The sequence below is a fragment of the Mastomys coucha genome, unplaced genomic scaffold, assembly GCF_008632895.1.
Source record: "Mastomys coucha isolate ucsf_1 unplaced genomic scaffold, UCSF_Mcou_1 pScaffold20, whole genome shotgun sequence".
Lineage (NCBI taxonomy): Eukaryota > Metazoa > Chordata > Mammalia > Rodentia > Muridae > Mastomys > Mastomys coucha.
Window position 1 is genome coordinate 34,066,429 of NW_022196903.1, and position 12,098 is coordinate 34,078,526.

The window sequence follows — 12,098 nt, forward strand, 5'->3', positions numbered from 1 at the left end:
GAGAGAGAGAGAGAGAGAGAGAGAGTGAGAGAGAGAGAGAAGAATGTCTGGGATCCTAGTCCATGGGATGGCACTGCCTTCCTCAGTTAAACCTCTCTGGAAACACCCCTCAAAGACACTCTTAGGTGTATCTCCTAGGTGATTCCAGATTCTGTCAAGCTGACCATGAAGATCAAGGGTCACACTCTCCCACCCCATACCAACCCATCAGGAACTCCTATTGGCTCTATCTCCCAAAACTCACCAAATCTGTTTCCCTCGTCTGGCCACTAACACTGACCACTCCTCTCATCATCTTTGTGTTTTTCCAAAATTTTCTTCCTGTCTGTATCCTGGCTCCCCACAGTCTGCTCTAAGCACTGATGCAGAGTGATCCCAAAAAACCAAGTAGGCTCCAGATGCACCTCTATTCAAAACACTACTGTGAGCAGGCATGATGAGACATATTGATAGTCCCAGTACAGAGGCAGGAGGATTATGGATGGTCTTTGCTATTTTGTGTTCTTCTTTCTCCACCCTTTATCCCCACCAGTTTTACCCTCTATCAGGAGATAGGTGGGAAAGAAGGATAGAGAAGAGAGAGAGAGATCCCTAAATCTAATTTCTTTACTTCTTTGAGCACAACTACTAACAAACTGCAACCAACCCCCTGAACAACCAACAACCCCAACTCTCAGGGCCAGAGCATTTATGTACCCTCTGAAAAGTTCCCAGAATTCCAAACATCACACAACCACAGAAACTATCTGTAACTGGAAAAGTCACATCTCTGCTGGAGCATGAGGTAAATCATAGTCAGCTGCTGCAGACAGTCCGAAGCAGCCCTTTATCCTCATACTTGGGATTAAAACAAAAACATATTTTTTATAATATTTCTGGTTTTTAAAAAAGAAATCAGAATTCCAGAATTGACACAATAAAAGATAGCAAATTCCAGGCCAATGTGGGCTTTTAAAATAGATCCTATCTCAAAAACAAGATTTACCACACTTCCCATGTCATTCAGAGTAGAAGTGTTTGGAGGCTCCATGGTCCTTCACACACATGTCATGTGACCTCTCCACTATCCACCCATCACCCATTTTTCTGGCCTTACTTGTTCCTTGAGGCCCATAGGACACACCTTAGTATCTTTGCTGACATGTTTCCCATGCCTGAAGGTTGACTTCCCCCACCCCTGTTCCCCAAAAGGTTTGCCCAAATATCACATACCCTAAGGCCCCAGCACTGAATGATACATTTAATACAGACCTTGCCTGCCCACTGTGGGCAAGTCATTCCTTATGTTTCTGTCTGCCCTCTTCCTTTAGATTTGGTGCAGACAGAGAATTTTGTTTGGTTCATAAATGTATCCCAAGCACCCAAGTCAGGGCCTTGCTTATACCAGGTACCCAATAAACATTTGTTAAGCGAGAAACCTCACAACCCTGTTAGAGTATAAATAACACTATTACTGATAGTTTGTAAATCGGGCAACTTACTCCCTAGTCCAGCCAGGATTTCCACTACCCAGAGCCATACCACTGTATTATCCTCCTAAGTCCAGTCAAGATTTCCAGAAAGCCCCACACTATTTCAATAGAGAAGAGAGAAGTGCTTGACGCCTGGAACCCATGTTAAAAAGCTGCATGCAGCAGCATGGGCTTGTAATTCCAGCAAAATGGGCTTGATGGTCAGTCTGTCTGATTTGCTTGGTAAGTTGCAGGCCAATGAGAGACCTTAACTCAAGAAAAATGGTAGATGATCCCCAAGGAATGATACTGAAGGTTGACTTCTGGCCTTCACATGCAAAGGTATACGTGTTCACTCATACATATGACCACACAAAAAGACAAAAAACAAAACAAAACAAAACAAAACAAAACAACAAAGCAAAACCTGTGCTGTGTCTGGGAGGAGGAGGAAAAAAGAAAAAGAAAAAAAAAGCATAATAAAGTAATAAGGGCTGGTGGGATAGTTTGTTGAGTAAAAGTGCTCTCTGTGTAAGGCTGACAGCCCAAGTTCAATCCCTGGACCCCACATAAGGGTGGACAGAGAAAACTGACTCTGAAATTGATATGCTTACATCATAACAACACATTTTTAAATGTAATTATTTTGCATAACAATGAGGCATCCTTACATTGTGTATTGCCCAAGGTTACTCACGCTGGCCTTTCTTATCATTTATCTCTGCTAGGGCAGAGATAACACAATATCCTTTCTTTCAGCGGTTTGCCACACACCCCATCATTGTCATCTAAGGTTGGCATACAGCAGCACACCAGAGTGTCTTGCTTCCCCCTAACTGAAGCTCAGAACCCCTTGATCAGCCCCTCCCCTCTCCCCCCATTGTTCACTCCCCCCTCCCTCCAGTTCACTCTCCAGCAATGGAGATCAACTTTCACGATTTGGGAAGCTCCTGCAAGGAGGAAAATGAATGGCTATGATAAGGCTGGAGGCAGGGCAATCAGTTAGGGCAGAGATAATGGTGACCTCAGCAAGGGTGGTGGCCCTAAGGATAGAGTGTGCTGGTCTCGGATGATCAAAGAGATTTCAGACTTGTGATTGATAAGCTTTAAGTGGAGAGAGATGACCCACAGGTCTGTGGTTTGGATTAGAACAGGCTTTTTAAACTTGTTTTCCACTAATAGTAAGAAACTAGCCATGTGCAACAGTTAAAAAAAAAGTAGATTTTTGATGTTGTAACACACACACATAGACACACAAAGACACACACACACACTTATGGCAAATGAGTTTAACAACAAAATCCAAATAATTTATGAAATACTGAAGCCTTTCTGCTCTATTTCTTGTTTCTCTTTTTCCTCCCTCCCTCCCTCCTTCCTTTCTCTCTGTATTCCTTTTGTTTCTGTATTTTATTTTGTTTGTTCTGATTCTGGTTCTGACGAGTCTCACTGTGTAGCCAGCCCAGCTTCACACTCACACTCCACATGCTTCAGTCTCCCATGTTCTGGGGTTGCAGGCATGAGACATCATAGCTGGCTCTTTTTCCTGTGTGTTGGTTGACATTCCCTACACTAATATTCTATAGGTTCTGTGTGCTAAACACACCTGGCCTGAAAGAACTTGGATGTACCTTGGCTAAAGGTTTGGACATGAGCCTGTTCCAGAGGCTCATGTGTCTGAACACCCAGTCTCCAGCCAGCGGTCTATTTTGGGAGGTGGGGAGACTTTAAGTTTCACTGGAACAAGTGGATCTCTGGGGGACATGCCTACTTTCTGCCCTCTCTGCTATCTGATCTAGTGAAATGTTGGCAAGCATCTGGCACACACTCCCCACCCCCAGTGACCACAGAGCCTGCTGTAGACCTCCCCGACCATTGAAGAACTATATCCCCTCAAAATATAAGTCCAAATAAACCTCTCTTCTCTAAGCTGCTTCTTGTAGGGTATTTGATCACAGCCACAAGAACAATAGCTAGTACACTTGACATTAAAACCTTCTCGCTGCTGGGCAGTGGTGGCACATGCCTTTACTCCCAGCACTTGGGAGGCAGAGACAGGTGGATTTCTGAGTTCCAGGCCAGCCTGGTCTACAGCCTGAGTTACAGGACAGCCAGGGCTACACAGAAACCCTGTCTTGAAAAACCAAATAAATAAATAAATAAATAAATAAATAAATAAATAAATAAAATATAATAATAATAATAATAACCTTCTGCCCGTCTTTTGAAATGATCGAAAACTGTTCATTTTATTCTAGTACATGTTTAGACATGAAACACCCCTAACTTTGACTATCAAAAGAGAAAAAAAGATAGAGAAAAAAGGAAAAAGAGGAAAACAAATGCAAACAAACACAAAAACAAAATCGTGGATGGCCCCAAAATAAAGCTTCTAGGTGGAGAATATGACAGGCTAAGGAGCTGGGGTGAGAGACTCTAACAACATACTGCATGGAGAGTGGGGCATTTGTCCTTTTAATATAAGATTAAAAGTAGCAGAGACCCAACTCTTAGGTCTTTGTGTCTCCCTCAGGCTTTTGGTTTTTGTTTTTTATTTTGAGACAGACACTCTTACTGTCTAGAGCTTACTTACCAAGTAGGCTCATCTGATGGCCATAGATCTGCCTGTCTCCACATCCCCGGCACTAAGTTTACAAGTGCATACATCACATCTAACATTTTTTTAGCATGGGTTCTATGGGTTGAACCGAAGACCTCAACGCATAGCGAGCATTCTGCCAACTGAGCTAGCTCCTCAGCCCCCTACTCCTTACATCTTAAGGATAGATCAAATCAGTTTTGATTCTGATTCAGCAATTGAATCTGTCTTAAAAGAACTGTATAAACCTGTGTCTCACTTTTTTTTTTCCAAGTAAAATGTCTTAGCAGTGTGGCACAGGCTGGGGCTTTGCCACTCTATAAATATCCATAATGTATGATTTCCTCCTTTGACTCTGGAACCTAAATAAACAGATTATGTTCCAAAAATGCCATAAAACCATAATTTACTGGCCACGGCACTCCTAAAGAATCTCATTCTAAATATAGAGAGGTATTCCTTTGCAGAAAAAATATCTCAGCAACTTGGTTCTAATATATAATTAAATCCTCTAGATACTTTGCAGTTATGTTTTATGGCTTATTTTGAGTGTTCATATTTTATCAGAAAATTATAATTTTCCTCTAAATAGGAGTTTTTACAAGGCGTTTGAGTTATGATGGCTGGCTTCATGCTTCAGCTATAATTAAAGCTGTGAAAGGAAATGGTGGAGCCCCATGGCTTTCTACAGAGTGCTTGGTCCTGTAATCCCCATGCATCCGCAGGGCCAGCCCACATGATCAACAGTGAGGGTACCATTTGGGTTTTTTGTTTTTGTTTTTTTTAAGATTTATTTATTATTATATATATGTAAGTACACTGTAGCTGTCTTCAGACACTCCAGAAGAGGGCATCAGAGCTTGTTACGGGTGGTTGTGAGACACCATGTGGTTGCTGGGATTTGAACTCAGGACCTTCGGAAGAGCAGTCAGTGCTCTTAACTGCTGAGCCATCTCTCCAGCCCAGGATCTTACTTTTAACTCATAGAGATCTACCTGCCTCTGCCTTGGATCACTGGAATTAAAGATGTGCTCCACTACTCACAGGTAGAGAGCTATTTTCTTTTTAAAAAGCAGGATCAGGGGTATTCCTGCTTGGCTTTTTGAAGGAACCAACTAAAGCTGTAGCCTGAAGCCAGTTTGAATGTGCCTCCTGCTTGAGCAATGGGATGCAGTATGTGAGGGGACCACCAGGGGAGGGCTATGAAGACTGTGTTCTGGGAGACAGTGGGTACTTTGGTTGGAGGGGATCAGGGATCTGGAGAAAGGTCTGCGTCACTGGGACCAGGACAGCTCACCCCCTCCAGCCTAGCTGGTAGGACCTGGTGGCTCTTAACCTCTGAGCCATCTCTCCAGCCTGAGGGCACCATTTGTAATCATCACTGGGATAACTGCTTTTAGGATGGAAAAGGATGTTCTGGGGGAAGGAGGGGAAGGAGATGGTTGCTAGGGACTCCTCTGTATATTTCTTGGCTCAGTCTCTACATGGCTCATCCTTAGAGATCTCCTGACCATGTCACCCTATAGCATGCCCCCACCCCCAATCTTCCCCTTGAGAAGACTCTTTTTCTCATAATCTACAATGGTATCCATTACTCTCTGATTCTCCACTCAGTTGTCAGCCTCATGAAGGCTATGCTGGCTAGTCTTTTGTCAATTTGACACAAGCTAGAATCACCTAGGAAGAGGGAATGTCAACTGAGAATATGCCCTCATCAGATTTGTCTGTAAGAAAGTCTATTGGGTATTTTAAAAAATTATTATTAGGGACTGATGTGGGAGGGCCCAGCCCACTGTGGGCAGTAACGCCTCTAGGCAAGTCACCCTGGGTTGTATAAGAAAGCAAGCAGAGTAAGCCATTAGAAGCAAATCAGTAAGCAATGTAAGTAACCTCTGCCTAGGTTCCTGCCTTGATTTCCCTCCATAATGGACTATGGCCTATAAGGCAAAATAAACCCTTTCCTCTCCAAGTTGCTTTTGGTCATGGTCTTTGTCATAGCAATAGAAAGCAAACCAATACAAGGGCCAAAGCAAAGTCTTTCCCATTCAATACTCTCTATAACCAGCTTGTGAACATTATCTGAGCTCCCTAGGGAGACCAGAGCAGAGCATCTTACACTAAGGGACTCACAGACAGAAATGCATTTTGTCTTAGTTCTGGAAAGGCTAGAAGTATGAGTAAAGTCAAGGTTGACCATCTGGGACCTTATGTCCTTAGCTTAATGTTTGTCTTCTACATCCCCCGTGGTCCTCTGTCTGTGTCCTAATCTTAAAAAGACCTGTTGGTTCTGTATAGATACCAAACACACTGGATTCAGGCTCACTATAAAGGCTTTCTTTATTTTAATTACCTTTTTAAAATCTCTATGGCCAAATGTGGGGTTCTAGGAATTAGGATTTCAGTATATAACATTTTAGGAGATATAATTCAAGCCATAATGCTTGTATTAGACATTTAGCAAATTCATCTTGATTAAGAAAAACACAATGACACAGGCCTACTCCAGACATAGGGCTGTGTATCCTCTATGCCTGCTGAGTTCCTCTGACTCACATTTGCCCTGTATTATATGCATACTCACAGGCCTCCCTTTGGACACAAGACTTGCATATATGTAAATGCAGATCTCACCATTTGCTTGATAAACGTAGGTCTTACCTTTCATCTAAGAGACTTCTTTTTGCAGCCAACAAGGCCTTACTGAAAACTACAATTAGTCAAAATGCAAAGAACAAGTGACCACTGGGTACCCATCCCCAATCAATACATCTCAACACAAGCTGCTACACCTTGGGCTCAGAGAACATCTAAGAGGGAACAGAAAGACATGTACAAGCCGGAGGACCAGAACACGACCATGTCTTCTACATGACAGGGAAGGTGTACACAGGAACTCTCAACAATGCTGCTACCTAAACAAGGCTTGAAAATAAATGGCAAGACTTTGGAGGGGAGTGTGGGAGGGGAGCAAAAACTGTAATCAGAATATACTGTATGAAGAAATATACATTTTCGATAAAAGAAAAAAGATGGCAAGGCCTAATAGATGACGACACCAGTTGGCAGACTAACATATATAGGGAGATCTTGCAGGTTTGCAGCCCTAGATAAAGAGAAACAGGCAATTACTGGCTGCTGAGAGAGGGAGAATCAGTCTTCTCCACGGACAAGCCCTCAGTAGGTTATCCAGTCCCAAAGGCCAACTCTAAACACATATGAGCAGTACTAAATGAGCTCAGCAGATTGTACTTATAAATTCATATGTGTGTGTATCTATAATTAAAGAATAAGAGATCATGAATTTGAGAAGGAGTCAGCAGGGGGTTGGCATGGGAGAAGAAGGGGGGGTGATGTCAATACAGTACTCACATAGGAAAATTTCAAAATTAAAGTTAAAAGAAAAACCCAGTGAGTACTAGAACACCAAGCCACCAGAGCAGACAAGCCCTTTCAAACAGCAATCCTGAGGAACTTCTGAAGGACGCCTGTTCATAGCCCTTTCTCTCCCCTCCAACATCCCAAGATCATGGATATATGATTCTTGTCATCTCTGAGCCAAACCCAACCAATCCAGACACCCTAAATCTCTTGCCACAAAATTCAGATGTGACCTTCAACCCTTCACTCTGGTTATCCTCAGAGGGCCGCACAGGGGCCTCTGGGTACACAGAGGCTACTGAGTTGTTTTGATGATGTTTGCACTGTGACAAGGCCAGCAAATCTGTCTATCTGTCCCTGTTGGACTCAGCTGTGGGTCTTAGATCCTTGTCCGTGAATGTTATAATTCTTTCCTCTGTCCTCGCAAGAGAAACCTAGGTTTGGGTCATTGGTGGACTTTAACAAGAGTGTCTTTTATGTCCTTCAATCATTACCTGCTACTGTGATAAAGTACTCTGACCAAAAGCAGCTTTGAGGGGAAGAGTTTAATTCGCTTGTCCTTCCAGACAGATCACAGTACATCACTGAAGGAAGTCAGGGCCAGAACTCAAGCAAGATCTTGAAGCAGAAACCATGGAAGAATGTTGATTGCTGGCTACCTCACAAGCTCATACTTAGCTAGCCCAGGACCACTGGCCTAGGGAATGGTACTGCTCACAGTGGGCTGGGCCCTCCTCCAACAACTTACAAACAAGATACTTCCACCAACTTGCCTGCAGCCCAGTCTGATCTGTTCAATCCCTCAATTGAGACTCCCTTCTCAGATGACTTGATTGACAGTTAAATCTAACTAGGACAGCTGCTAAGTCGGCAGCGGCTCTGAGGGCGCTAACAATCTGCTTGTCACTTTCCATTAGGCCTCAGGTCTGGAACCCAAGATGGTAGCAGACAGTGTCCTGTTGTTACGTGACAGAAGATGGGAGGAAGTCAGAGGTGCCCTGATGTCTGCATTCAGTCCTGAAAGACTGGATGAGGTAAGAGACAAAGAAGCACAGATTCTGTTCCTTAAGGATACAGCTTCTCCCCCAAAGTATGGCAGAAAGCTGAACCAGGTGCAAGGCTTACCCAGGTGGCACATCAAAGTGTCTCACCTGCTAGGGCCCTCAGCCCAATCATTACACAGAAAGCAAAGCAGCTTCCATTCCTCTGGCGCCTCATACACCCAGGGACCATAAATCAGTGGTTCACACCACATACCTGGCTGTCCCGAGACACTGCTTGAGGCATTTTGAGGCACTTAGGAGAAAAAGTAGAACAGTGTTTCTCATACTATCACGAGCCTGTGCAGATGCAAATTCCCACCCAGGAGGCCCTAACCAAGTCTGAGATTGTGAACTTCAAACTACTAGTTGGGGAAGATGGTTTCTGAATGGTGAAGCACTTTATAGCTGAGTCATGAGTGATGGGGGAAGGGAGGCCAGGGAGAAGAAATGTTCTCCAAGAAGAACTCTAGGTAGGCAGCCAGACTAACATCATCTTTAAGAGAAATTTAGAGCAACCATCCAGCTCTGTGAGATGTCATGAATTCTTGAAGACTCTGGGCATTCTCTTTCCTCAGCCCAGTGGCCTTCCCTTCCCTACCAACTGTGCACTTAAGAGCTGGTGTTTGCGTTGCCTCCCTGCCAGTTTCTCCAGTCACTTGTGGAAGAAGATGATAACGGACAGGGCAAATTGCCCAAGTGTGTCCTCACTACCTTCTTCTGCAACAGATGTGACCCTGAATGGCTTTTAGATGCTTCCTTGAACCTGACGCCTCTAGGTCACTGGTTCTCGTTATGGAACCAGAGGCAGGTCACAATTTGTTGCCTATAATCCCAGCATTCATGAAATAGAGGCAGGAGAATTACAAATTTGAAGTCAACATAAGTCTTGCCTCAGTGAGGCCTTGTCTCATCCTGCTGCCTGGATGCTTCAGGGGACACAGGATTTTTGTTGTTGTTGTTGTTTGTTTGTTTGTTATGTTTTGTTTTTCTTTTTCATGTTACATCCCCTTTTTAATTTTTAGCTGCATACACAGGGCATCTAACAGGCACTCAGTAATGATGACTCAATGGGTGAATGAAAAAACCAAAGAATTAAGAAACTTTCTTAGTTGATGCTGTGTGACAAAAATAAATAAATAAATAAAAGGGAAATCATTTTATCAAGAAAAAATTAAGGGACTGTGAGAGTTGGCTCCATGGTTAAGAGGACCCAAGTTTGGTTCCCAGCACGCATGTCAAGTGGCCCATAACCTCCTATATCCACCTCCAACCGGATGCTTCTGGCCTCCTTGGGCAACCACGCTTGCCTGGGCACACCCACCCACAGACACATACACATAACTGAGAAGGTTAAGAGGATGGGGCGGGTTGTTGTCTTTCTCCTTACAAACTCATAAGCCATACACAGGAATGTAGAAAAGGCAGGTCATAAATAGACAAAGGAGAACGAGTCAGTGCAGGGATACAGCTAGCTACACAGAGATCACTGTGCAACCTCAACATTGCTAGTCCTTCCTGAATACATGGCTTTTGAACTTTTGCTACCAAACTTCAGAGTTTATCACCTCCCCCCACAACCCCAGTCCAGGGTTTATTCTAAATAAAATAAATCCTTTGGCTCCTTGGCAGCTGTGGTCTTCCCTCCCTACACCCATGTGCTACCCGCCTCCTTCCCTAACACACACACCCCTGTTGACTTCCGGAGGCTTTCTGAGACTTTGACCACCCATCCACTTCATTTATCTAATGTAAGGCTGCCTCAGTCAACAGTGTTTAGAATTACGTTAGGACCAACGTCGTATATGTGCGCACACATGCATGAGTGTGCACATGCACGTTTGTGTGGTTTTTATTTGTTTGTTTGTAAAAGCTGGGAGTCAAGTGAGGTCACATTTTCATTTAAAAATAAATTGCTTTTTGGCTTTAGTCTTCCTGGGGATACTATGCATAGTCAGAGGCAGAGTGAAGGTGACTGATGCCTCTCTACTTCAGGTAGAAGAGACCGGCAGACTTGTAGTCTGCCGATAGACTAGTGATTGGGACTTACAGAATGGGTTATGCTAAGAACACAACTGGTTTTTTTCTTTTTTCTTTTCTTTCTTTATTTTATTTTTTTTTAATATGGAACGCTTCACGAATTTGCATGTCATCCTTGCACAGGGGCCATGCTAATCTTCTCTGTATCGTTCCAATTTTAGTATATGTGCTGCCAAAGCGAGCCCGATTTTTTTTTTTCATAGAAGAAAATTTTGCCTGGTTAACCTGGCAGATTTTCCACCCATCCTCCAAAAGTGTTTGTGCTTTTAAAAGGGCACCTGGGAGATTTATTTAAGCCTTGACAGTCTTTCAGTAGATTCCTCACCAAAGGCTGTGAGTAAGGCTGGAATCGTGCGCAGTTTTATTGGGAATCAGGAAGTAAATGGACTTAATTTCAGGAAACAAAATTGAAATTAAATCCACATTTCTCCAAGGGAAACACATAAATAATGGGATGCCCTCTGTCAGGTTAGTGCTCATTTTATTTTTAAATGCCATAACTCATCAGAAAGGGGAGACACAGTGGAAACTGTGCGTCTGTGTTTTCAGCTGAACTCTTTCAACCTGAAGGGATAACTTTCACAGGCTCTTGTAAGACTGCGTAAGAGAACAGGAGAGTGGCAGGTGGCTCTCAGGTACACACGTGGGGAGAGCGTGATGAGGAAGAAGCTGACAACCGACTGATGGCTTCTGCTAGGACTGGGATCCTGAATGCCTCCCGAGGTCCTGTGTGGTAAAGGCTGGATCCCTAGTGTGGCTATCCTAGGAGTTGATAGGAGACACATCCGGGAACTGTGGCATCCCAAACATCTCCGATTCCTTCTCTTGCTTCCTGGCCATGAAGTCAGAGTTTTTGCTTTGACATGAACCCCAGCCATAACATGCTGTCTCACCACAGGCCTGTATGATCACAGACTGAACTGTCCAAAAATGTGAGCCAAGAGAAACATATCCTTTGTATAAATTGGTTGTCTTCAATGTTTTGTCATAGTGCCAGACAGAAATGAGTACTACAACTACCAAGGAGAGGGGTTTGAAATCATGGGGGATAAGAAGGCCTCTATGGTTGAATAACTGGATAAAGTATTACAAACCATTAGTTCATCACATACTTCAACATGTTAGAAAGATGTTTGATTATCAGTTTAGCTTTACTTATTCTGAACTCATAGTTTTTCAGAGGTAAACACCCAAGGAGTTAATGCCATAGTTTGTCATTGAGTAAAATGGCACTGTTGGATAGTAGGTCTTTGCAGTTCCCTCTGTCTACCTCATTTTCTAGTGCTTCAAGGACAACAACCCAACATCCATCATATTAACCAACTTTGTGTGGCTACAATAAAATACCTGGGACAGGTAACCTATCAAGATAAGAGGTCTAGTTAGCTTGCTGTTTAGCAAAGTCAAAGTCTAAAATCAATCATCTCTGCTGGCTTGGCCTCCAGTGAGAACGGCAGATGGTGGCATGCCATTACAGAGTGCCTGTTGGAACAAATGGTCACATCTAGAGTCAGAGCAGAGACAAAGACAGGCCAGGGTCCCACAATCCCCTTTCAAAGTCATGTTCCCAGTAACTTAGCCATTAAAGGT

The 12,098-nt window shown here is 43.5% G+C and overlaps 1 protein-coding gene and 1 non-coding gene across 4 annotated transcripts in view; one reads left to right on the top strand and one right to left on the bottom strand.

The window, feature by feature from the left end:
• Positions 1-12,098, top strand: part of Tbxas1 (thromboxane A synthase 1) — a 175,031-nt gene that overhangs the window by 85,461 nt on the left and 77,472 nt on the right. For all 3 annotated transcript variants that reach the window (XM_031381610.1, XM_031381609.1, XM_031381607.1), the window contains one exon: positions 8,346-8,462. In XM_031381610.1, the coding sequence (XP_031237470.1) occupies positions 8,346-8,462 (117 nt within the window). The remainder of the gene's footprint in view (positions 1-8,345; positions 8,463-12,098) is intronic.
• Positions 10,587-10,693, bottom strand: LOC116100078. Its single transcript, XR_004122444.1, has one exon. It is a non-coding gene; the product is annotated as a U6 spliceosomal RNA (small nuclear RNA).